Source organism: Quercus robur, chromosome 10, assembly GCF_932294415.1.
Source record: "Quercus robur chromosome 10, dhQueRobu3.1, whole genome shotgun sequence".
Lineage (NCBI taxonomy): Eukaryota > Viridiplantae > Streptophyta > Magnoliopsida > Fagales > Fagaceae > Quercus > Quercus robur.
The window spans coordinates 29,964,457-29,991,697 of NC_065543.1; the positions used below are offsets into that span (position 1 = coordinate 29,964,457).

Consider the following 27,241-nt stretch of genomic DNA (forward strand, 5'->3'; position numbering starts at 1 on the left):
CTATATATATATATATATATTAATAAAACTACCCTAAAAATAATTGTTTAAAAAATTTGTTTAGAAATTCTCTGTCATGTCCACAGGTTCAACTGAATTTCAAAAGCATGCAACAAAGTAGCAAGTGTGAGTTGCATAACTTGCAAGGCAAATGAGATCCCAGGGCACATTCTTCTACCACTACCAAATGGTATCAATTCAAAATTTTGGCCCCTAACATCAACATCCTTGTGAGTTGTAAGAAATCTTTCAGGTTGAAATTCACTAGGATCCACCCACACATTTGGGTCTCGATGGAGTTTTGGAAGATTAACAATAAGAGCATCAGCATCTGGAATTGCAAATGCCATATCTAAGCTTCATTTAGCATTTTTCTCCCAAAAACCTCCCACATCCGGAATTGTAAACACCAACTATTGCAAAAAAATTTGCAATAGTGCTACAGTGCAATTCCAAAGGTAGAATTGCACTATAGCACAATTCTAAAAAAAAAACTAATATTTTATTCCTGCTTTTTCTCTCTCATCACACGGTCTCCCATCTCTCTTTGTCTTTCTATCTCACACTCACTTTCCTCTCTTTCTCCCTCTTCTCTACAATCAACAAAGCTCCACTGTGATCATCAACCTATGGGTAAGCACCAACGGAGCTTCACGGATCATCCACCGTGATCATTCACCGTGATCATCTTTTTTTCTTCTTTTTTCCTCTCTATCTTCCCTTGAATCAAGCCTCCATGGTGGAGATGTGGCGTAGGACTGATGGGTCGGTGGCTGGGTTTCATCTTCCATGGTGTGGGTTTCATTTTCGGTGGCTGGGTTTCATTTTTGGTGGTATGGGTTTCATGGATCAATGCATGGGTTTCATTTTTGGTGGTGTGGGTGGCTGGGTTTCATCATTCCTTGGTTTGGTGTTTGTGGTTTTTGTGGGTTGGTGGCGGTTGAGGTGGATCAGCAATCGACGTGGGTTTTGGCCGTGGGTTTGGCCGCTGGGTATGGGTTTTGGCCGGTGCTAGAGGTTGAGGGAGAAAGAGAGGTTGGTGGCTCTCTCAATGATGAGTTTTGGTCGTGGTTTTGGCCGTGGGTATGGGTATGGCGATGGTTTTTTTTTTTTTTTTTCCCTGGTGGTGGTGGATTTGTGATTGATGTGGTGGTGGTGAGGGTTGCCATGGCGGTGGTGATTTTTGGTGGCCATGGGTGATGGTCATGGGGGATTTATTATTTTATTGTGTAGAAATGAGAGAGAGAAAAAATAATGTGACAGTTGGAAATAAATAATAAAGAAAGATTAAAAAATAATATTTTAATAAGAATAGAGTTTTGGGATGTGGAGGTATTGTAAAATAAGATGGTATAATGATAAAATGAGTTTTTAGAATGGTAAAATAGGATAGCATTAGCATTTTCCAATGCTAATGCTCTAAGTCGTGTGCCTGCTAGGATGTGGTAACCAACCAAAGTACGGTCTTCCATTGACTCGTGTGGCAATAGGAGTGGTGCAGCAGGGTATAAACGCATTGTTTCTTTGAGGATAGCTTGGAGACATACCAAATTTTTCATATCTAATTCCTTCACTTGCCTTTCTCTACAGATATGGATGTCTAATTCTTCTTGAACTTTTGTTAAGGTCTCAGGGTTGCTAAGAAGCAAAGAGAGAGCCGATGTCAATGTTATTGTTGATGTGTCTGAAGCCGCTGAGATAAGGACCTACAAAAGTAACATAATATGAATTGGAGGTTAGAATGTTAGATGGTTGGCTAAAGCTTTAAGCTTTCTAGCCATGGTCCAAGAATCAGATTCAATAGCAGCAAGAATTCAGATTGCTTTAAGAATTCAAAACTTATGCTATTTGATTATATATGGCTTAATATTTGACAAGAAAATGACATGCCTTCAAGTTTAGGATCTAAATAAACCATTATGCACAAGATAATTATCATGAAATTGTTTGAACCTTTTAATTCTGTAACATAAAGTTCCAAATCCACGTTGAATTTTATGTGAGATAGATGTGGTAAATGCTTCTTACGTGGGGAATATAAATATTCAACACTACTTTTTGTGATGTATTTATGCTCCATTAATTGTGGTACATCATATGCTTGATTTTATTATATTTCATTTTAAACTTCAATTATTTTATAAAAAAAAATGTAAAAACAATATATGATAAGTTGAGATTCATAAAATATAAAGTGGAATACAAAAAGTAGTATAGAGAATTTGTATTTCTTATATGAGCCATGTGTTTATCTATCTAAAAAATTTAATTGTTACTCTTGGAAGTCAATACAAATTCAATAAAGCAGTGTTTATTACACAAATTATTTTATACAATTTTACAAACATGAAAAAAAAAAAAAAAAGGTTATTATTTCAGTTTTTTTTTCACCTGTTAAAAATTGTCTTAAATAACGTGTGTGTAACAAGTTAACCTAATTCAAAATATGTAGCAAATGAGATTTTGGAAATATATTATACTATGTGTGAATTAATAGGGTTATCAAAAGCTTACAAAGCATGTAGCTTTGATGATTGTATCAACATCATAACCGGAAGTCTCATCATCATCAGTGACAATGGATATTATTACATCCATAAAATCTTGGTAATCGTTCACCCCACCAGAAATTTTCCTCTGCTTATGCTCCTTTAGCCATTTTTCAGTCATATCATCCAATTCTTTTGCAGTTTTCTTCATGGCTTTCTCGCTCCCCCTATGTCAAACCACCTTAGATACGGTAGTGCATCTGAGACCACAAACTCTCCACTCAAATCTATAATCTCTCTCAATGCCTTTCGGCACTGATCATTTCTATCATTCTCAACCTTGGTCGTAGCCTTACCAAATCGTTGTCCAACATATAACGTTTAGGGTTGTGTACCCAAGCCATCTCTCCATCTCCAATAACACCTTGTTGTTTTTGACCAATAGCTTATGTGTGCATTGGGATACTACTTATTTTATTGAAAATTGAAAACTGAAAATTGAAAACAATAAAAATATATATATATATATATATATATATATTTTGGTTACTATTTATTAAAGAGCCAAAAACGCAATCCAAACATAGCTTATATATCTCTTTTATAGAATCATTTACCTCAGCCTCTCAAATGTGTTTAAGCGTTTCAAGGTGGTGGTTTGAGAGGACCTCTAGCGTGGCCATTTTTCTCACTTGGCGCCAGATGGGACTATAAGGGCTGAACCCAATTATGGCATAGTTGTAGCCCAAGACTTCTAGAGCTAGACCTTTTGGACGGTTGGCAAAGGCTTTGTCATTGGAGTAAAACACTCTTTGGCTATCTCCCAATTGCTTCCTACTATTGTTCGATGCACACCTAACCAAATTGTGAAGATTGGTCCATACTTTTCAGCCATGTTACCCAAGGCTATATGAGCCAGTTGTGACCCTCCAAACTGGTGGAGATGGTCAATCAAAGGCCATGCGCCACTAGCTTCAGGTAGAACTTTATTTAACTAGCAGTTCTTTGAACTCTTCTTGATATCCATATTAGAAAGAATATGAACATGAAAATGTTGAATATGCTAGCCATAGAATTTGTGAAGAATGCGTAGGAGAGAGCATATATGGTTGATGTTTCTAGTGAGTGACAAACCGACAATTAATGGTTTTGTGGTAAAATACATATAGCCCAAACTAGTAACGAAGGTGGTTCTTACGAGATACGTGGCAAGCAAGCTGAAAATAAATTTTGATTGTCAATTTAACATCTTAGGGCATCTCCAACAAATTCTCTAAACCCAAAATTTAAAGACTAAAGCAACAAAATGATGCTCCAACCGTCTTTCTAAGTTACTATTCATTAGTAAAAAATGTTTGCTATTGAACAATCACTCTCTTGATCTGATGACCTACTGAGCAAAATGATTAATTCAAATAAAAAATTCAACAGCCAATTAAAATATTTAATTTTTACTCAATATTCACAACAGTAACATAAAAATCATTCTAGATCTTTTCTCTCTCAAACATCTCTAAACTCAATGTCAATCAAAATACAGACTCAAATCAAAATTTTAAAACTAATCAAATTAGAAATAAAAAATAAAAAAAATAAAAAGAAAAATTTGACCCTTTTTAGCAGTAGTAGGGAGGAGGACAAGCTATGGTGGGGAGGGGGACAAGAGAAGGACAGGCATGCATGAACGCTAATTTAAAATGTTATCTTCCTAGCCTCTGTCATCCACTAGCGATCTTTGAGAGAGAGAGAGAGAGAGAGAGAGAGAGAGAGAGAAAGAGAGAGAGAGAGAGAATCTGGTTTGTTTTGGAGTGGTAGAGAAAAAAGCTAAAAGAAAAGTGAAGATAGAGAGAAGGGAAAGAATTACGTGTGTGGAGGAGAAAAAAAGAGGGGAAAAAAATAAAGAAACATGTGGATGAAAAATAAAATAAAGAGATAAGGGGAAATAAAATAAAGAATAAGAAATTAAAATTGAGATATGCTTATGCAATATTTTCACAATGTTTTCACAATAAATTTTAAGTAGTGGGTTGTTACTAGCTAATACTGGTGAGAAAAAAATAATTTAAGTTGTGTGTTCAAATTAAAATCAATAAAAATTTACCACATATGACTTGTGAAAATATTGTAAAAATGTTTAGAACTAAACACTTCTTATTAAAATTAGACGATTCTTCAACTCATTATATCATTGCTACAAGTGCTCCACTAAATTTGTTAAAAAAACATCATCGGAAAATTTAAAAATATTACTGTTGGGAGATTTAAAATATATAATATTTGAGAATTTGAAAATTATAGTGAATGAAGGAAGGTTGAAAAAAATATAGTAAAAAAAGAATGAAGAAATAATATTTAAATGGGATAGAGAAATGATAGAAAATATGTTGGAAAGTGTATTTGAAAAAGTAAGTAGGTAAAAGGTGAAATTAACTGTTTACTCTTCAAACAGTATAAAAATTTGAAGAAGCTATTGGGGATGCTCTTTCGTACCCAAAGATCTTCTCTCGTCTTACCTCATTTCAGCTTGCTTGTCAGCTTGTTGCTTTGTTTGTTTGAGCGTGAAGTCAAGGATTTTGACAGAAAAATAGAAGAGAAGGTCATTTAGTGGAGGACTCAAAACTGCATGCAAGCTTATTGAGAAGGTCTTGCTTTTCCCATACACGCAGAACAGAGAACGATTCTGCACATGCCCCAGGCCCCAGCAAGATTAGAGAGGGAAATAGAAGGATCAAACGTTGGGCTAGAAACCATACCAAACAATCAAATCTACCTTTATTCTAGGAAAAATAAAATAAAATAAAATAAAATCCTGAAAATGTAGAGTAGGCTTTTGCAAAAAAAAGTTCAGAAACCTCTGCAATTTGGTATGAAATGAGAACATTTATCCTTCTAATTTTTTTTTTTTTTTTTAAAAAAAGCTGATGCATGGTTCTATAGAATGGATTAGTTTGTATGATGGATCCAAGAAAATAAGTTTGGCAAATTACAACTTATAACTTACCTACCTGTGGTTTGGTCGAAGTTTAAATTACCTACTCATGATTTGAAATTTGACACTTTACCCATTTGAGGTTAGCTCAATTAGATTTCTATAACCTATCTCTGTTAAAAACTCGACTAAATATATAATTTTGCTCCACTTTTATGTCTCTCTCCTCCAAGAATACAAAAAATAAATAAATAAAAAATACAAGATCAAATAAGATAAGATAAAATAAAAATCTAGCAGAACTTGCATTATGAGATTTCAAACTGCAGATAGACAACTTAAATTTCAGTCAAATATTAAATGGGTAAAATTTCAAATTTTAAATTACAGGTAAGCAACTTAAATTTTAGTTAAACTATAGGTGAGCAAGTTGTAATTTGCTCAAATAAGTTAGAAACTTGTCAAGTTTTTCAATTAACTTCTTCTCAATTTTTTAACTTCTGTCTCAATTTTCTTTATTATATCATAAATATCAATAATTGTTATTATCATATTAATGGTTCAAGATCCATCTTACCTCGTCAGTAAAATGAAATTGGATAAAATATCATTTGGTAGGCATAAAATTTCTCTTTTACAAATGTAGCCGTTACTATCACTTTGATTATGATCGAAATACTTCACCTAATGCTATATTGATGTGGCTCAATAAGAGCGTAACAACAATAAATACTACGTTTCAACTTTAGATAATATATAAATTCCGTTGTTTGTTTTGTATATTAGAAAATTGTAGTTGTAGAGTTTTCTCTTTGCCAACAATAAACGAGTTTGTTTGCAAACAAGTGTTTCAAGCTTCTATGAATGAGTTTGTTAGTGTGTTCTAATAAACTTCCAGCTTTCTAATTATAAATAAGAAAAAAAAAATTCAAACCTGTACCAGACTTGAATGAATGGTATTAACACATGATAATAAATCAATTCTAGGTTGATATTGCATCTGGAAACTTTAGAGATAAAGAATTTTGACATGACAGATATTATTACTATAAATATGATAGGATTTAAACTTTTTTTTTTTTGGGATAAGAAACTGAGTTCATTAAGATGAAATTGAAGTACAACAAGGCAACTAAACTACTAAGGGTACAATTTAGGCACGTTCCAGTTGGAGGAGATGTTGAACCATAGGAGGATCAATCCACTTCCAAACCTGATAAGTACCATTACATCAAGCATAACTAGCTAGCTCATGAGCTACCTTGTTGTATTCCCCAATGTTATGAATACCGTTTCGGATCCTATATCTGTTTGTTCATTGAAACGGAATATTTCGGTACCGATCAATACCGGTAAATATTGGTGCACTATTTCAGAAGTACCATCATAATATATACATATTTACCATTTTGATATATAATTTTGGTCAAACCTATAAAAATTACCATGAATCGTAAAGTTATAAGCCCATATTTAATATTAATAATTATTATTATAATAACTAACAAGTTTTTTAAAACGTAATAACAATAATATTTACTAGACCCACAAAAAAAAAAAAAAAAAATCACAGAGGATAGAAAAGACATAAAGCCTGCAACCTATTAACTCTCCTTTTGAATTGTATTATTATAATGCTAGTCACGTGGAGTGGCTCACAAAAGTAAAAAATTGGAACAAAAATGCCAAAATACAAAGCTCAATGAAAAAAAGTGGAGGGTAATTGAGTAAACAAATGGGCGGACAACTAAGAAAATGTACAAAGAAAAGAAGAAAACGGAGAGGACGAAGTGCAAAAGAAATGAAGAACTGAAGAAGGCCAAGTTGTTGAGGCTACTGACGAAATGAGATGAACTACGATGGGTGGCTCTATTAAGGTAATAGCTATTAAAACTTGAAAAGGTAAAAATTTTCAGCATTTATTAGTAGATTCAGTACCGACCGAAATATGTCTACCGGCCGAAATTCACCGAAACAGGCCAAAATGGCTGGAATGAACTGAAATTTGGTCTGAGGTGGAACAAAAGGGTGATTCGTACCATTTTAAGGACTGGTACGAAATTTTCTTGCCGTTCCGCCCAGAACGAAACAGTATTAATAACAATGGTATTCCCTTTTCAACTGCTGAATTTTCCAACAATTGAAGGTCTCAAGGATGCAATTAATCCCCTAATGCAGATGGCCAAGATTGCCATTTGTATTCCCAACTTGAATATCTTGGACAACCATAAGAGCATCTAATTCTATATAAATCTGTGACAGCTCCAGCTCCTTAGCCAAGAGCACTCCATTCTCAACTGCTAATATCTCCGTCCCTTCACTGGAATGTTGGCCAAGGAGAGTCTTGCACATTGCTGCTATGGTGTCGCCCTTTCTATCCCTTATGACTACCCCAATACTAGACAATCTGCCATCAGTTGAGGTAGCTCCATCTACATTTATTTTGAACACACCTGGAGGTGGGCCTTTCCACCCTAAAACCATTGGCTGCTGGTTTTGACAACAGATAGTACTTGCTTCTTTGATGTCAAGGATAAGTCTCCTTGCATAGTTCCAAACCTATGCAAGAGAGTGGTCAATATATCCGAAGACTATTTGGTTTCTGTTGTACCAAATGGCCCAGGCCAGCTCGAAAAAAGTTTCAAGATATTGGGGGTTTCATTACATTTGTGGCTAATGAGAGTATATATAATATGGGTGAAGGGTAAGAGAGTCACTCTTAAAAATCCTCAAGGCAGAGAGTCTTGCGGGTATCTCGCGGGAAGGCCTTACCCGTGAAATACTCGCAAAGTTGATAGCTTGGCACGACTCTTTAGCTTCCAGTCATATATTTCTCACATGCCCTTTTTGCGGTTTAGCTTCTCGCGAGCTTCTCGCAAAATCTACTGATCTTCAATTAAGCTTGAGTCTTCAATGTTAATCAGAGGTTGAAGGATCTTCAAATCAAAGAAGCAACAATGAAGTTCCTTATGGGAGTCAATGATGTGTTTTCTCAAGTCCGAACACAAATTTTGCTCATGGATCCACTGCCTTCTGTTAATAAGGCTCATTCTTTGTTTATCCAAGAGGAAATGCAAAGATCAGTTACTAATCCTGTTAGAGTTGAGTCTACGGTTTTGGCTGCCAAGAGCTCAAGCACAAATCCAAAAGGAAAAGAAAGGCCATTGTGCACTCACTGTGGAAAGTTGGGACACACTGTGGAAAAATGTTATAAGCTCCATGGTTTTCCACCTGGCTACAAATTCAAGAACAGGAATATGATGGCTCATCAAGTTTCAGCTGTTGCAAATCAATTCCAGGGTCATAATCAGTTCCAAGGCCATCACTTGGCTTCTAATACTGATCATAATCCTATTACAAATCAGTTTCAAGGGCATTGCTTGGCTCCAAATACTGAGTATAGTCATTTTGTCACTACTCAAGCACCTGCATTTACTCTTGATCAGTATAATCAGCTTCTGTCATTGATTGGAGCTCACCAAATTTCTTCAACCATCACCTACAATCAGTCTCAGTCAGGCACTTCCCATCCTCTTTCTTCTTATCTTTCTTATGCTACTCTATCTCCTACCTACAAATCCTTTTGTTGCTCAATTTGTACCAATACAGAACCTAAGCATTTTTCACAAGCTGCAACTGATCCTAAGTGGCAAGATGCCATGGATGCTGAGATTGCTGCCTTGGAAGCCAATAATACTTGGACTGTCCCTCCTTTGCCTCATGATAAACATCCTATAGGTTGCAAATGGGTTTATAGGATTAAGTATAAGGCTGGTGGGGCTATTGAAAGATACAAAGCTAGGTTAGTTGCAAAGGGGTTTACTCAAAAGGAGGGCTTAGATTACCTTGAAACCTTCAGCCCTGTTGCCAAAATGGTTTCTGTGAAGGTTGTGCTTGCAGTGGCTGTTGTGAAAGGTTGGTTCCTTAGCCAACTTGATGTAAATAATGCCTTTCTTCATGGTGACTTGCATGAAGAAGTCTACATGGCTCTTCCACCTGGTTTTCACAGCAAGGGGGAGCATGGAGAACAGCTTGTATGTAGATTGAATAAGTCACTTTATGGACTTAAATAGGCCTCCAGACAATGGTTTTCTAAGTTCTCAAACAAATTGATTCAACTTGGGTTTACTCAATCTAAGGCTGACTACTCACTCTTCACTAGGCAACAAGGAGATTCATTCATTGCTTTGTTAGTATATGTTGATGACATTCTCATAGCAAGCAATGATAAGGGGCAAGTTGATCAATTTAAGGTGATGTTGAATCAGAAATTCCAGCTGAAGGATTTGGGTACATTGAGATATTTTCTTGGTTTGGAAGTAGCTAGGACAGAAAAAGGCATTTCCCTATGTCAAAGAAAGTATGCTCTTGAGATTTTGGAGGATGCAAGGCTTCTTGGGTGCAAACCTGTAAAAGTTCCTATGGATCAAAGTTTGAAGCTCAGCAAACATGAAGGTCTATTACTTGATGATCCAAGGCAATATAGAAGATTAGTGGGAAGGTTGCTGTACCTAAGCATCACTAGACCTGACCTCACCTTTGCAGTCCACAAACTAAGCCAATTTATGGCTAAACCAAGAAAACCACACCTTGAGGTAGCACTTAAAGTTCTGCAGTACTTGAAGAATGAACCGGGTAAAGGTATTTTCTTCTCAGCAAATTCAGAATTGCATGTAAAAGGTTTTACGGATTCTGATTGGGCTTCATGTCCAGATACCAGAAGATCTGTTACTGGATATTGTATATTCATTTGAGACTCATTAGTTTCTTGGAAATCAAAGAAACAATCCACTGTTTCCAGATCATCAGCAGAGGCAGAATATCGGGCTATGGCTGTTTCAACTTGTGAGGTAGTTTGGATTCTTTATCTGCTAAAAGATCTTCAGGTTAATCACAGCAGAGAAGCCTTGTTGTTCTGTGACAGCCAGGCAGCACTCCACATAGGTTCCAATCCTGTTTTCCATGAACGAACGAAACACATAGAAATTGACTGCCATGTTGTAAGGAATAAAGTGTTGGAGAAAGTTATCAAACTTATTCATGTTAGAACTCAATCCCAATTGGCAGATTTGCTCACTAAGGCTTTGAGTCATAAACAATTTTCAGAGCTTTTATCTAAGATGGGACTCATCAACATTTATCAACCTACAGTCCATCTTGAGGGGGAGTATCAAGATCAAGGTAAACACTTAGAGTAGAAGAAGCCAGGTTCAACATGTGTAGCAGAAGTTCAAGAAGTCATCTCAGAATCTCTTGTCGTTTAAGTAGCTGTATTTGTTTTGATTAGCAGTATACGACTTGTAGTTTTAGTTTTTACTTTCTTCCATTAGTAATTACACGTGTGTAGGTTGGTTACTTACACGTGAGAGAAGTTGTTAGTTGGTTATTCTGTTCTATTAGCTTAGCACAGTACTCAGTGCTCTGTTTCCGTTCCTAGCTGATCTTAGTGATGTATATAAAGACACAAAGTAAATTAATCAAGGTAATTCAGTTTTTCCCAATTCTTTCTTTTCTCATACAACTTAATACTAAACCCAATACAATAAAATCCCACAAAATACAAGGAACAAAATTAAAGAAATTACAACACTTTTTGTCATAAAATAAAGCTATCATAAAATATAGTTGTAAATCACAACTTTACAGATTTAAACATGTAACAAGGTGTAGCTAGCAATCAAATGCTTCTCTAATAGGAGACAAGATTAATTCTAACACCAAATCACCTACTTTGATATATCGTAGTAGATTATTGATTATCCAAAAATTTAAATTTACGAAATAATAAATTTAATTATTTAAATAACACTCTAACTGATCTATTTTAAATTGAAGGTAATATTTAAAACTTTGACAGAATAGTTTTAGCTAAAGAAAATTAATGTATTTATAGTGACCTATATGAAGAAAACACCCAGCTTTGTAGTACAACTCATAAGATCAAAGTTTTTTATTTATTATTTTCATATTACATAAATGATCAATTGAAATGATTTATCATACAATACCATTCAAAATACGTATATGCTTGAGTAGCAAGGCAAGGAGTAAGATTGACTTCCAGTGGGGTGGCTTTTAGGTGGGTAAGTCCAGCTTTCTCAGTCATGTCCACGGGATCATCAGATGGGGTTGCGATTTCAAAAGCATGCAACAAGATACGTAGTATGAGTTGTGTAACTTGTAGTGCAAATGAAATCCTAGGCACATTCTTTTAACGCTGCCAAATGGCATCAACTCAAAATGTTGGCTCTTGACATCAACATCCTTGTGAGTTGTAAGGAATCTTTCAGATCGAAAGTCAGTTGGATCCACCCATACACTTGGGTCTCGATGGAGTTTTGGAATATTAACAAGAGCCGTGTACCGGTTGGGATGTTATAGCCAGCCAAAGTACAGTCTTCCAAGGACTCATGTGGCACTAAGGGTGGTCCAGCAGGGAATAAACATATTGTTTCTTTGAGGATAGCTTGGAGGTATTCCAAAATATTCACGTTTGATTCCTTCACTTGCCTTTCTCTACCAACTTGGTTGTCTAACTCTTGTTGAGCTTTCTTTAGAACTTCACAGTTATTGAGAAGTAAAGAGAGCCAATGTCAATGTTACTGTTGTTGTGTCTATGGCCATTAAGATAAAGGCCTGCAACAGTAATATAATTATAATGTGAGGAATTAATAAGTGGTATGCAATCGATCTGTTTGTTTTAATGGAAACCATTATGTGAAGATAATTTTTCACATCTTCCTGTATTTGGTAGTATCCAAAAAAATGAATCAAAGGAAAACTATCTCTTAACTTTCTTTATTTACCTCAAAAACTGCTATTTTGCGTAATTGGCACCAATAGGGACCATTAGAGCATTCGCACTAGGGATTGCAAATGCCAAATGTAAGGAATTGTATATGTACACTATTGCAAAAAAATTTGCAATTGTGCTACAGTGCAATTCTACATGTAGAATTGCACTGTAGCACAATTGTAAAAATAAAAACATTATCTTATTCCTTTTCTCTCTCATCTGCTCTAACTCTCCCACTCTCTCAACTATGTTCTCGTCTCTCTCTCTTTCAGATTTCTCCCTGTCCCTTTCCTCTCTCTCAGTGTTGTTTGCTCCAATGGGTTTGATGTGGCTTCGATGGGTTTGCTCCAATATGGGGTGGTTTGCTATAATCAGTGTATCATGGGTCAAGTGGTGGATCAGTGTGGTGGGCTATGGGTTATAGGTTATGGATTTGGGTTGATTTAGGCATGACGGAGCTGGGTGTTGATTTGGGCATTGATTGGAGATTTTGGATTTGGGTGTTGATTTTGGATTTGGGATCGGCGTGACGGAGCTAGGTGTTGATTTTGGGTTTGGGATCGGCGTGGATTGGCAGAGATCGTGGTGGTGGTGTGGGTCTGGGTCGATGATCGGGTCACGGAAGAGGAAGATCTCGATGGTGGTGGGAAAGGCTTGTTCTTGTAGTTGGGGTTTTGGGTTGAAGTGACTGATCTCGGTGAAGAAGGTGACGACTCTCGAGGATGAAGAAGAAGAAAGGTTTTGTTGGTTAACGGGTTTTGGTGTCACGGTGGTTGCTGTGTGGTGGTGACCGGGTTGTTGTGTGGAGGTGGTGTGGTTGAGAGGGTGGTTGCTATGTAGATGGGTGTATTGAGTTTTCTCTGGTACTTGACCACTGGTTGAGAAAGAGGAAGGGAGACAGAAATGAGAGAGAGAATCGAATATATTTTATTGTATAATTTATATTATTTTAATGTGTAGTATAGTAAAATAAAAGTTGGGATGCTGGTGTATTGTAAAATGGTATTGTATAATTGATAAAATGACTTTTTGAAATAGTAAAATAGAATAGAATGAAAATATGAGATGCGAATGCTCTAAGGGCTGAAACCAAACATGCTATAATTGTTGCCCAAAAGTTTTCCAGCTAAAGCTTTTGGACGGTTGGCAAAGGCTTTATTGTTGGTGGTAAAACATTCTTTAGCTATTTCCCAATTGGTTACTACTAGCATTCGATGCACACCCAAGTAGATAGTGAAGAGTGGTCAGTACTTGTCAGCCAAGCATGTTACCCAAAGTTGTATAGGGCGGTTGTGACCCTCCCAATAGGTGTAACTGTCTTTTTACTAGCAGTTCTTTGAACTATTCTTGATATCCAGAGTAGAAAGAAGAAAATCAGGAAAAGGCCAAAAATGCTGGCAATAGAAGTTGTGTGGGATGGGTACGAGATGAGCATGGTTGCTGTTTCTTTTTTTTCTATTTTAAATGGGAATTGGTTGCTGTTTCCGGTCTTTCACACCGAGGTTTAGTATTTATTAAAAAAAAGTGGTGTTTAAGTAAATTTTATTCTAACTTGCTTTAAAGGCTAGGTAGCATAGAGTATAGACACGACAGAATGGGCTGCATGTCCGTGTCGGACACGGCTTCTTGCATGACTTTAGTGTCTGGCTAAAAAATAATAATTCTTTTAGGAATTATTTTGCTAACTTTTAACGTTAAGTCTTTGTTCAGTATATTTTAATTGTAAAAAATTATTAAGATTCGTTTATTAATAAACGATGGTCCGGTTAAAATTTGATAGATTAGATTTATAAAAAAAATAAATAAAAATTATATTTTAAACATCATTTTAGAGTCATGGACACCATACATATTAAAAAATGGGCACATGTCTTGACTATCCATCCAATGTTTTCAAATACTGAACAAGTCTTCTCTTTTTTCCCCCCTAGGATGTCCCTCTCCTGCTCTCCATGATGGTACTTGAGAAATCTCTTGGCAAGGGTTGAAATTTCTTGAAAATACCCCTAGCCATCGAGATTGTCAATCATCTTGTGATGCTCTAAACCTACTAATGATATCATGAGTTACATACTTAGGTATGTGACAAGAATTGCACATCTATAATGATATCATGAGTTACATACTTAGATATGTGACAAGGATTGCACATCTATAATATTTTACCTTAGATCATTCTCATTGGCTTCTTAAAAATAGGCAGAAATATATATTCAGTTCCTATAGTTTGACCTTTTTTCCATTTTGGTTTCTACTTTTCTATTTTATTGCTTTTAGTTCCCAAAATGAAAAACGTATTTTATTTTGGTCCCAATCATCATCTCACTAGCGGAAACTGTCAACGTGACAGACGGAATGCACTATTAACATACTAAATATTGATGTGGCTATTAAAATTTAAAAAAAAAAAGAAGAAATTATTTGGCATTTAAAAAATGCCACATTAGCAACTTAAATTTAAAATTTAAAATTTAAAATTATCAATTATAATTAAATAAAAAACAGAATTAAAATTAGACATTAGATCCACGTTAGATTAAAGATGAACACAAAATTTAAAACCTAGAATTTGAGAACGGACTTGTACCTTCCCCAAATAAGTCAACAAAATTCCTTGTCCGTGAATGTCCTCAAACATGTGTTGCCTTTGTTGAATTCCATTTTCGGCTGGATGTCACGAATTTGATCCTTTTTTTCACAAAGTTTGATTTGTTTCTAGTGTGAGAGTGAATTGGACTGGGCACCATACATATTTTAAAACGGGCACATGTCTTGACTATCTATTTAAATGGCGTTTGGTTCATTGTGATCATACGCTCTTAATGTGATGCAGATTACGATGATGTGACATTAAAGTTTTTTTTTTTTTTCTAACATTACCATAATCTAACATTACAAAATATATCACATCACCTTCCTAAACAAAGTAATGTTATATTATTGCATTAAGATTACAATAATGTAATATTACGGTATAATGTAACATCAATTTTTTCTTTTTTAAATCCTAAAAAGCAGTCACTTATTTTTAGATATAACTCATATATAAGTCAAATGCTGAATTACAAGACACACATAAAATGACAATAAATTAAAAAAAAAAAAAAAAAAAAAAAAAAAAAAAAAAACTTATTTTTAGAAAAAGATCCAACATTCAAAAATAGAACTCACAAGACAAATGCAAATTACAAGTCACACGTAATATGACTTGACAAATACAGAACTTATTTTCAAACAATTAACTAAGATGATAACTTTTTCAAATGACTTTTACTTTTCTAATGTTTGCCTCTGGAATGGTTACATGGAAATGGCATACACCAATTCATTGCACCACACCATGCATATTTTAATTTATCAAATGATACCTAGTCAAATTATGCATATCGCACCACACCATATTTTATTATACCTGGTCAAATTATGCATAAACTTGAGCATGAAGGCGAGGAGTGAGATAAACTTCAAGTGGGGTAGCTTTCGGGTTTGTAAGTCCACCTTTTTCTGTCATGTCCACAGGTTCATTTGATGGGCTTGAAATTTCAAAAGCATGCAACAAAGTAGCAAGTGTGAGTTGCGTAACTTGCAAGGCAAATGAAATCCCAGGGCACATTCTTCTACCACTACCAAATGGTATCAATTCAAAATTTTGGCCTCTAACATCAACATCCTTGTGAGTTGTAAGAAATCTTTCAGGTCGAAATTCACTAGGATCCACCCACACATTTGGGTCTCGATGGAGTTTTGGAAGATTAACAATAAGTCGTGTGCCTGCGGGGATGTGGTAACCAACCAAAGTACAGTCTTCCATTGACTCGTGTGGCACTAGGAGTGGTGCAGCAGGGTATAAACGCATTGTTTCTTTGAGGATAGCTTGGAGATATACCAAATTTTTCATATCTGATTCTTTCACTTGCCTTTCTCTACCGATATGGATGTCTAATTCTTCTTGAGCTTTTGTTAAGGTCTCAGGGTTGTTGAGAAGTAAAGAGAGAGCCCATGTCAATGTTATTGTTGATGTGTCTGAAGCCGCTAAGATAAGGGCCTACAAAAGTAACATAATATGAATTGGTTAAAATGTTAGATGGTCGGCTAAAGCTTTAAGATTTCTAGCCATGGTCCAAGAATCTTTAGTAGCAGCAAGAATTCAAATTGCATTAAGAATTCAAAACTTGTGCTATTTGATTATATATGGCTTAATATTCGACAAGAAAATGACATGCCTTCAAGTTCACGATTTAAATAAACCATTATGCACAAGATAATTATCATGAAATTTTTTGAACATTTTAATTCTGTAAAATGAAGTTCCAGATCCATGTTGAATTTTATGTGAGACATGGAGAATACAAATATTCTGTATCACTTTTTGTGTTGTACTTTATGCTCCATTAATTTTAGTATGCCATGTGTTGGATTTGATTTTATTTCATTTAAAACTTCAATTATTTTATAAAATTAAAAAAAGTAAAAACAATAAATGATAAGTTGTGATTCGTAGAATATAAAATGGAATACAAAAAGTAGTACAGATAATTTGTATTTCTTACATGGGCCATGCATGTGTTCATCTATCTAAGAAATTTAATTATTAGTCTACAAAGTCAATGGATCAACTCTACAGATTCAATAGAGCAGTGTTTATTACACAAATTATTTTATACAATTTTACAAACACAAAAAAAGGTTATAATTTCAGTTTTTTTTTTTTTTTTTCACGTATTAAAAATTGTGTAAAATAACGTGTGTTTAACAAGTTAACTTAATTGAATATATGTAGCAAATGGGATTTTGGAAATATATTATACTATGTGTGAATTAATAGGGTTATCAAAAGCTTACCAGGCATGTAGCTTTGACAATTGTATCAACATCATAACTGGAAGTCTCATCATCATCAGTGACAATGGATAGCATTACATCCATAAAATCTTGGGGTTCCTTCACCCCACCATAAATTTTCCTCTGCTTATGCTCCTCTAGCCATTCTTTAGTCACATCATCTAATTCTTTTGCAGTTTTCTTCAGGGCTTTCTCGCTTCCCCCCATGTCCAACCACCTTAGATATGGAAGTGCATCTGAGACCACAAACTCTCCACTCAAATCCATAAACTTTCTCAATGCCTTTCGACACTGATCATTTTTATCATTCTCAACCTTGGTTGTAGCCTTACCAAATCGTTGTCCTACAACCATCCTACATATTATGTTTAGGGCTGTGCACCCTAGCCACCTCTCCATCTCCAGTAACACCTTGTTGTTTTTGACCAATAGCTTATGTATCTCTTTTATAGAATCATTTACCTCAGCCTCTCGAATGTGTTTGAGCGTTTCAAGGCGGTGGTTTGAGAGGACCTCTAGTGTGACCATTTTTCTCACTTGGCGCCAGAAGGGACCATAAGGGCTGAACCCAATCACAGCATAGTTGTAGCCCAAGATTTCTAGAGCTATACCTTTAGGACGGTTGGCAAAGGCTTTGTCATTGGTAGTAAAACACTCTTTGGCTATCTCCCAACTGCTTACTATTATTGTTCGATGCACACCCAACCAAATTGTGAAGATTGGTCCATACTTTTCAGCCATGTTACCCAAGGCTATATGAGCCGGTTGTGACCTTCCTAACAGGTGGAGGTGGCCAATCAAAGGCCAAGCCCCACCAGCTTCAGGTAGAACTGATCTTTGTTTAGTGAGAGTTCTTTGAACTCTTCTTGATATCCATATTAGAAAGAATATGAACATGAAAATGGTGAATATGCTAGCCATAGAATTTGTGAAGAATGGGCAGGAGAAGAGCATGGTTGATGTTTCTAGTGAGTGACAATTAATGGTTTTGTGGGAAAATATATATAGCCCGAACTTAGAGTACGTTTGGATTGGGCTGATTTCGCGCGGCTGCGTTGTTTTTTTATTTTTTTTTACACGTTTTTGAGACTTGCGGCTACTGTTCAATGAACAGTAACCGCAAAGTTTGACTTTTCTAATATTTTTCAACCAATCACGGACCCAAAAATCCAAAAACAGAAACATTGATGGGAAAGGATCTTCGCATTAAAATCCTTCATTTTTCTCTAATTTTAATTCCGACACAAATAAGATATGTGATATTTAAAAAATCAATGATGTTAAAAGATTCATATAAATCACACAAAATCAAATAAATGTTATATGTCTTACATCTATCTAAAAATTAAAGAGATTTAGAAGATTTAAGTTGGAGTTATCTTATTCTATCAAGTTATTGTTTGTTTGACTCTATTATAGCTTGCAAGCTAGGATGGTAAAAAAATTGTATATATACACTTGCTAAAAGATATATATATATACTAAACTGGCCTATGATAGTTTGATAAAACTGAGCTATTTTGTAATATAATTTAGTATCTTTTCTTTTCTTTTTTTGGAAAGAATATATATATATATATATATTTTACATCAATATGGCATCGTATTTCGTGGGTTGCCATTATTTTTTCGTCATTGTCTTCATTGCCGACGCGATGATAAGCTTGGTGGTTAGCACTTTGGCCATTAGTCAATGCTGCTTTCTGGTCTCAATTGTCGGTTGAATTGATTTCCACCATTACAACTATACTTTCTTCACCAGCCAATGATAGTTTCTTTCATATCTCTTCTAGATCCTCTTCCATCTCACCTATCCAATGAACTTGAAACAAGCCTTTGGGGGTGACAAAAGCTTGTTCGATGACAAGAATACTCACTTCTTTAGAAACAGTAAGCCGAATGAGGCTCTTCTATAGGTTCAAAGTTTGGAGAAGAACGTTTTTTTTTTAATACCATAGTGAATTATCTTTTCTACACATCTATCATTCGCAGTACGTACTAATACCATTTCATTTATACCATATCATTTTCTAAACCAATTGCATAGATGAAAGGCGTGAACCGTGGTTTTTAAAACAAGACTAAACCTGTTGATATGACCTGGTTAATTACTTGTGAACTGGTTTTCAGGCTATTCATATCCTAACTAAAAATCAGCCAATTTAAAGTTTGGTAAAAAGTACAGTGAAACCAGTTAATCCTCAGAGCTAGAACCAGTTTAATTTGAACAATTTTTTACTTCAAAATGTTTTTGACTGCGTAAAAGAAAATGTTTCACATGCAATTTAATATTTTTCTTTCACTAAGAATAAATGGATCAAGTTATTCATTAAACAGAAGAAGGCTAACTCTAATGAATGTTAGCCCTTACATTCAATACTTTAAATACTTCGATTGTCCTGTTTATTAACGAAAAATCATAGCATGTTCATTTGTTTTCCCAATATGGATCGACTTATATAACACATTTTCTGTTAAAACCTCCCCCTTAGTTGCATAGGAATAATCATAGCATCTTCCTTTACTCTTCCAATATGTGATGTGCAACACTTATGCAATAGCGGTAATTACAGTAAATTCACTTATGGTTTGGCCTAAAATCATTTTACCTACCCGTGGTTTGAAAAGTGTCACTTTATCCACCTAAGGTAAGCTCTGTTAGTCTTCTGTAACCCACCTCTATTAAAAATAAGGGTAAATATGTAATTTTGCATCCCTTTTATGTCATTTTGCTCCAAAAAGAAAAGACATAAAAATACTTGAGAAACAAGATCAAAAACTGATATTGGTCACTCTCCATTCACACAGATATTGAACACGAAAAACATACCCCAGGAAAAATAAAAAACAAAAGGATAGTGACCATGTTTGTCAAAATCGCGGTCGTAAGATCGCACGATTTTACAATCCTACCTCACCAAAACGTTTAAAATCGCACTAAGATCGTAAAAATGGTAGGATCGTATGTAGGATCGTGTAAGATCATATGGGATCCTACCGATTCTACCGATCCTACCAAATATTAGTTTTTTTTTTTTTTTTTTTTTATGGAATAAATTTTTGGTTTTAATGAAACTTTAAGGGTTTTTTTTTTCTATGTTGTGATGGTATGACTTTTTGTTTTTTTAATATAATTATGTTTGTAAGGTTGAATTTATTCAACCATCTAATTGGCTTTATTCCGTGCCAAATTTGCTTGTAATTCAGCATTTAGTAACCCTGTATTTAGGTGGGTTTGATGTAAGGGTAGTGAGTGAGATAGAGTGAAGTTTGCTCAAGAGTGTGCAAGAAAACAGAGACTCACGGCTGGGACTCGCGGGTGACTCGCCGCTACAAGCCGCCAAAAGCAGCACACGTGCCAAGCATTCTGGAAGATGAACAGTCATGCTAGCTGGAGCACTACAGGACAAAACAGGACAACTGGCCATACGGTTAACTCGCGACTGGATCTCGCGACTTGGTCAAGCCGCGAGCCACCCCTGTGTTTGTAAAACCTGACGTTTCACATTCCTCTCCCACTCCAGTATAAATACCCCTTTTACCCACGATTGAAAGAGAGCTTCCAGAGAGAATTTTGAGAGAGAAACCCTAAAGAAAAACCAGATTGCTTCACCCACAATCTCTACCTTAAAGTCTCTTCAAATTCCTCAACTCTCTTCCTCTCCATTGTCAAATCCTTGAGAGGTATTATACCAAACCTGGTTCTCACCATTATCATCTCTGTGAGACAGTTGTTTGGATTTCTGGGAAGCAGTTAGGAAGGAGCCAATCTTCATTGGTTGATGCTACGGTCTAGTAGCGGAATCCGGGAAGTTAGAAAAGAAAAAGGTTCGGCGCAACCTTGTTGGAGCAAGAAGCTTGGAGGGCTTAGGTGCATTGGGTAGATTAGGCTTGGAGGGTCTATTGCTGTCCTTGTATCCCAACTGTATTTTCTAGTGGATTGATTACCGCTTGGAGGGCGGCGGAGAGGTTTTTCGCCGAGGACTTCGGTTTCCTCTTCGATAACACATCGCGTGTTGTCTTTGTGTTTGCATCTTCCTTCCTCTCTATCTTTGCCTTTATATTATCTGCTGTGGTTTTATTATGTTATGGCTTAGATAGATTTTAACCAATTTCATATTATAGCATGTGTTAAGTTTCCGCACACTAGTTGTTTGACATATTGCTTGAATTGGTTAAGTTGTATTTTGGGGGTCTAAACGTTCAAAGGTGTTTTGTACACGTTTTTGAACTTTCATTTGGTATCAGAGCGGGTACACTTGTTGTGGTTTCATTACCATTGTGTGATCCTTGACTCCCTTTTAAGATGGATAGGTCTCAATCCCTAAATGCACCTCCATATTTTGATGGTAGTAATTATGCTTTTTGGAAGGTTCGCATGAATGCTTTTCTGTGTTCTATTGATGAATCCGTTTGGGATGCTGTTGAGATTGGTTGGACCAAACCTGAGGCAGCCAAATCCACATGGGATAAGGCAGCACTTGCTGCATCTAATGCTAACAGTAAAGCACTCAATGCTATTTTCTGTGGTGTGTCTCCAGATGAATTTCACAGGATTTCTCACATTACCATTGCCAAAGAAGCATGGGAGATTCTGGAAACCACTTATGAAGGCACGAAGAAAGTGAAAGACACCAAGTTACAAATGCTGACCACTCGGTTTGAGGAGCTCAAAATGAGTGAGGATGAGTCTTTTGACTCTTTCTATGGGAAGCTAAATGAGGTGGTTGTCAGTAAGTTCAACTTGGGGGAGAAAATGGAGGACTCAAAGATTGTAAGGAAGATCCTTCGATCATTGCCGGAAAGTTTTCGTGCTAAAGTGACAGCAATTGAAGAGAGCAAGGACCTTGATGACATCAAAGTACAGGAGCTGGTTGGTTCTCTGCAGACTTATGAGATGTCGCTGCCCAATCAACGGAAGAGTAAATCTCTTGCTCTAAAGACCATTAATGAGAAGGTGGAAGATCAAGACTCATCGGGAGAAGATGTGGTTGACAAAGATGTAGCTTACCTTGTCAAAAATTTCAGAAAGTTCTTGAAATTCAAAAATAATGGCAAATTTGATGATAAAAGAAAATTCCAAAGTTCTGGAAGGGAGAAGAGGGATTTCAAAAAGAAAGATGGAAAAGAATCCCAACCCACACAAGGTGTCACTTGTTTTGAATGTAACGGGCATGGACACTTTAAGAAAGAATGTCCGAATTATTTGAAATCGAAAGGCAAAGTGTATGCCACAACCTTGAGTGACTCAGATTCGTCTGACTCAGAATCTGAAGAGAGCTGTGATGGAGAGGGGAACTATTTAGCTTTTATGACTATTGCTCATGTTGAGTCTTCGGATGAGTTGAACCTGCTTGTACGAGACCTGGGAGAACATAGTGATGATGAATCACTAGGAATTGTTGAAGAATCAGATGCTGAAGAAGATGAAAGCACAGCAAATCTTCAAGAGAATTATAACTCACTCTTGGAGAAGTCGGGTGAGTACACAAGGGTGGCCAAGGCTGCTGTGAGAAAAATGAAGAAGGCTGAGGAGGACTACAAAAGTCTCCTAATTCGATATAGGGAGGCCAAATGTGAGATAGAAACACTGAATGGTGAGTTGTCCGAAGCTTACACAAAAGTGAGATTTCTTGAGAATGAGGTTGTGCAAGCAAATGCTAAAATAGAGAGGGTCACCACCAAGAAGCTAGATGATGTTATATCATCTCAAAAGAGCTTTTCAGACAAATCCGGATTGGGATATACCGGAGGAAGTAGTTCATCTGGAAATGTCACTAAAGAGGTGAAGTTTGTAAAGGCCAAAGATCCAGTTGTAGCTGACCTTACTGGTGAGAAGCTCGAGGTGGAGGAGAAGAAGAATGTGGTGAACCAACGGATGTTGAATCCCCGTAATCAGTCTGTGGGCAGGTCTGAATCTCGTGCCAAGTCACGTCCACGACCACAAAGAGGTCCTAGAGGAACTTATGTGTGCCATTATTGCGGACTTCAAGGGCATACTCGACCAAATTGCCAAAAGCTGAGAGCAAAGAATAGTGCAACTCCTCAAAGGTCAGGAGGACCCAGAAATGATAGGAGAATTTGGGCAGGTGATCAATCTAGAGATCAAAATGGAGATCCCGGAATGATGAACGTGATGAAGATGATTGGTGCATTCACCAACTGCTTGGAAAGCTTCTCACGAAGGTTTGAAAGCCCTAACTCCCGTACCCAATCCCATAAGGAAATCACCCCAAACGCAAGTGACGTGTGGGTGAAAAAGGGTACTCATGCATAAGCATTACAACATGTCCATGCATTAATACTTCCTATGCTTTGCGACAATGTTTGTTTGGTTTGCTTGCTGTTTTTGATGTTGGTTGTTTGCTTGTCTTCTTGTGAATATTTTTAATTTTGTTTTATCAATCTTTTTGTTTCTTGTGTCAAAAATCCAAAAATCACATAAAAAATTAGAAAATCAAAAAGCTTGATTGACTTTGTTGAGTTTTGTCTCAAAACTTGTTTTGCCTTGTACCTTTGTGCTAATGGCTTTGTGCATTTTCGAGCATTGCTTGTTTTCATGCACTTATATCACTGTGGGAAAAATCTTGAAATCTATGTGATTGTTGTAAATAGATCTTCAAACTTGTCATGAATGATTAGTGAATGGTTATGTTGATCTTGAGACATGCATAGACTTGTGTCTATATATCTTCCCACTTTTTATTTTTGTTTTGCTAAAAAGAGCTCACCAAATGTAAATCTCCAAATGAAAAGAGATATTGAGCTGCAAAAGCCTGTCGCACATTCTAGTATTTGACTAGGAAAAAGGGTAAGCGACCTTATATTAAAGTGAATGTTCATTCAAAAAGGCCAAAGGCCTGTTCTTTAAAGTGAAATGTCATATATCACTCTCACAATGAGAGATGTTTGCCTCAAAAGATCAAAAAGATCAAATGTTATGATTGAAAGTGGAGTCAAATGATAAGCTCCAAGTTATGTTATCAAGTTGTGTGGGAGGTCATATATACATATTTCTATAATTGAGATAGGTCACATGATCTAGTGCTAATTGTGTATGCCTTGGTTGAATTGATCATTGAAGCTTCACATTAGACAAAGGACTATCTCATTGTTGATATCCACACACAACACACAAGTTTATGTTCAATAAATGCCATATTCATTTGTGTGATTGTACTTGATGAAATATGTTTTCACATGCTCAATCTCTGTTAATTCAAGCATAAAAAGATTTTTGAGTGTTTTAGGTGTTTTTGGAAAGTATTTTATTTGAAAATTTTGAATATTTCAAAAATCCAGTTTTGCCCTATTTTGGCGGCTCAGTCGCGGGTATGTCAAGTCGCGAGCCTCAGTCGCATCTTCGCTGGTCATTTTTGGCGACTTGTTCGCGAGTGGAAGGTCCAGTCGCGAGGTTCACTCAGAGATTTTCGCAGCTCAGCTCGCGACTCACTCGCGGGTAGACCTTCCAGTCGCGAAAAACACTTAGAAAAATTTTTCAAATTTTTGTTCTTTTGTGCTTTGGCGGCTTGAGCTGGCGACTGTGTGGCGACTTAATCAAGTCGCGAAAATCGCGTGTTCTGCAGAAACAGGAGCAGTTTTTAAACCTCTTTTCAGTTTTCCCTCGAACTTTTGGAACTGTTCATCTTCTCTCTAAACTATCTTCTTTCCAAACTCTTCGTGAATCCATTATTCAAACCTCTTTGGTGCTTCATTTCTTATCCAAATCATCAAGAAAAGGTATGGGTTTTGCTTTCTCAATCTCATTTTCTTTTTCTTGCATATTTTTGTTACCGTTTGGACTGTTAGTATGTTCGAAATACTTCTCTCTTTGTGTAATGGGTATGGTGTGTCGCGTTTGATATTGTTCTCTCCTGTTTTCATGCTGAGCGGTCACAATGTGTTTTTCATTGTTCTGATTTTTGCCTATTGTTGAGTCTGAAAATCTTTTCCTAAATGGGTTTGGTGTCTATTTGACTTACTCATTTCACTTGCTTAAGTATTGATGTTGGTGTTTGGTTTTGGTTACTGAGTTTTTATGATAACATATTGTATGTCTCTAAACCATGTGCTCTAGTGTGGTTGATTGGTTTCTTCATGTTGAAAAATTTTCCCTTGTTCATATCTCTGATGGAGTGATTTATGTTATCTGCTCTAATTGTTCGAATGCTGTATCTGTTTGCATATCATGGTCATGATAACCTGTCTCATTGACAGTTTTGTCAGTTGTGCTGTCTATCTATGTCTTGGTGCACTATCACCAATTTGCTGCACCTGTTATTTTGTGCTTCTTTGTATTGTCGGAAGTTTGGTTGGGTCTGCACTATCCTCAGTTTGTGTTTATATATTGAAATTTTGTTTACACTGAATCTTGTTGACAATTATCTTGTGTGGTATTATTGTTTGGTTCTTTGCTGTGGGCCTGTTCTCTTGCAGATGTCTAGTCGATCTTCCAGGGGTAAAGACATTGTTGCTGACGAACCAGCAACACCAGTTGCTAAAAGAACTCGTCTATCATCTCAAGCATCTCAAGATCCCAATGAGGATAGGTTCAGACTTCCGCTTAACTCACACGCCTACTCAAATGTGTTTGACAAGTCAACCACTATAGTGGAACGGGTGGTAGAGTTCAACACTTTAGGGACCACTTTCATCCCTCGAATCTTTGAGAAACGAGATTGGGCAAACTTGTTCGGGAACTTTGATGATCCAATGGATGAGCTGGTCAAAGAATGCTTCTCCAATGCAACTGATCTTGGACCTCAACTCATTTTCTGGGTCAGAGGAACAGAGTTTAGTGTTACCCCAGACTCCATCGCAGATCTTCTCAGCATCACCAGACCTCAGAATGTGAATTTAACTCCTTATGATGAACGAAATCCAGAAGTTGGAGAAATTTTACAAATCCTAGGACACGATCATGAAGTATCCAGTGCAGGAACATCCATCAGCACCGCAAAGTTTGCACCTGAGCTAACCACACTGAAGTTGATCATGTTCACCAATCTCTACCCACTGTCCAACACTACATTCATCAATCTTGGGAGAGCTCTGTTTCTTTGTGACCTTATTACAGGAGCCCCCATTGATATATGTGCTCACATCTACTACACCTTGAGGAAGACCGCGTGTCGATCTGCAACTCGAGGAATTATTCCATTTTGTAGTCTCATCATGAAGCTTATTCTTCGTGCAGGCATTATTCCTCCTGCAGATGGAAAAATGTTGACTCGTCAACGTCCCATTTCCTTGTTCACTCTTCAAGCTAGCAGAAGTCACTCCTCTAAATCACCAAGAAGTGCTCACATCTCTCCGGTTACCCCATCTGCCCCTGACTCAGAGACACCTGCACATACCACATCTACATCACGTGCTGTTCCTGAAGCTCCACCAGCTAGTATTCCGCAAGCACAGACTGCTCCTCATACTGATAGAGTCGGCAGTGTACTTGAGCATATTCAGAAACGCGTTGATGAGCTTGTGGCACTTCTCTACTCCACAAACAACCATGTCCAAATGCGCCTCGAGACTATGGAGAATCAGCTAGATGAGATTCAACGAAAGTTGGACGAGAGTCTTTAGCTATTCGTGACAAAAAGGGGGAGAGCATTCAGTAAGGGGGAGAAAAGTTCAAAGGGAAGTGTGCATAGTGATAGGGGGAGTACACACATACTTTTGTCATACTTTTGTTTTTAGTCTTATCCTCTAAACTTATGGTTTTAGGTTTATATTTGTTGGGTTCTTTTAGTGTTTTTATGGTTTTGATACACTGTGTTTTGGTGTATAGCTGTTCCTAACTCATAACTTATACTCTTGGTTTAAACTTTAATATATTTTGATAATGTTATTCAGAATGTTTTTGTGGTTTGTACCCATGTGCTTTTGTAAGCTTTTAGGGTTAATGTTTTATGCATAGTTTGTAGGCTTTATGGTATGTACCTTGCTTAATGCAGCCTTTATGCTATGTTGAAATCAGTACTTTAATCTAAATGTTCTGCATTTCGGTTTATGTACTGTCACTCTTGTGCCCTTGTAGGATTGTTCCTAGATGCATATGCCTTGTGTGTTATGCATTGGTTGAGTGTTGAGCATACAAGTGTCTTGCCTTGTGCTTGTTAACTTGTATGTCTTTGTGTTCATTCCAAGTGTGAATGAGCACTGTGATCACTACCTTGTGGTGTTTAC

The 27,241-nt window shown here is 36.4% G+C and overlaps 2 protein-coding genes and 1 pseudogene across 3 annotated transcripts in view; all 3 read right to left on the reverse strand.

Annotated features, from left to right (window-relative positions):
* Positions 1 to 60: 60 nt before the first annotated feature.
* Positions 61 to 7,902, reverse strand: LOC126704041 (cytochrome P450 CYP82D47-like; annotated as a pseudogene).
* Positions 7,903 to 15,393: 7,491 nt separating this feature from the next.
* Positions 15,394 to 27,241, reverse strand: part of LOC126702617 (cytochrome P450 CYP82D47-like) — a 52,418-nt gene continuing 40,570 nt past the window's right edge. Inside the window, exon 3 of one of the 2 annotated variants that reach the window (XR_007647804.1) lies at positions 15,394 to 15,626. The gene's annotated coding sequence lies outside the window, so the exon portion shown is untranslated. The remainder of the gene's footprint in view (positions 15,627 to 27,241) is intronic. The other variant, XR_007647803.1, reaches the window with a different exon arrangement.
* LOC126702616 (cytochrome P450 CYP82D47-like) lies at positions 15,633 to 18,046 on the reverse strand. Its single transcript, XM_050401372.1, has 2 exons — positions 17,057 to 18,046; positions 15,633 to 16,259 (listed from the first exon to the last, which is right to left on the reverse strand). Exons 1-2 carry the CDS (start codon positions 18,008 to 18,010, stop codon positions 15,636 to 15,638), a joined length of 1,578 nt encoding a protein of 525 aa, XP_050257329.1. The 5' UTR covers positions 18,011 to 18,046; the 3' UTR covers positions 15,633 to 15,635.

What these genes read in the sequence shown, in the direction of transcription:
- LOC126702616 (XM_050401372.1), bottom strand. Translation starts at nt 18,010, where the DNA reads ATGCTCTTCTCCTGCCCATTCTTCACAAATTCTATGGCTAGCATATTC. An exon ending in TTGTCAAAGCTACATGCCTG is followed by an intron (nt 16,260 to 17,056) that starts GTAAGCTTTTGA and finishes TTACTTTTGTAG; the next exon opens with GCCCTTATCTTAGCGGCTTC.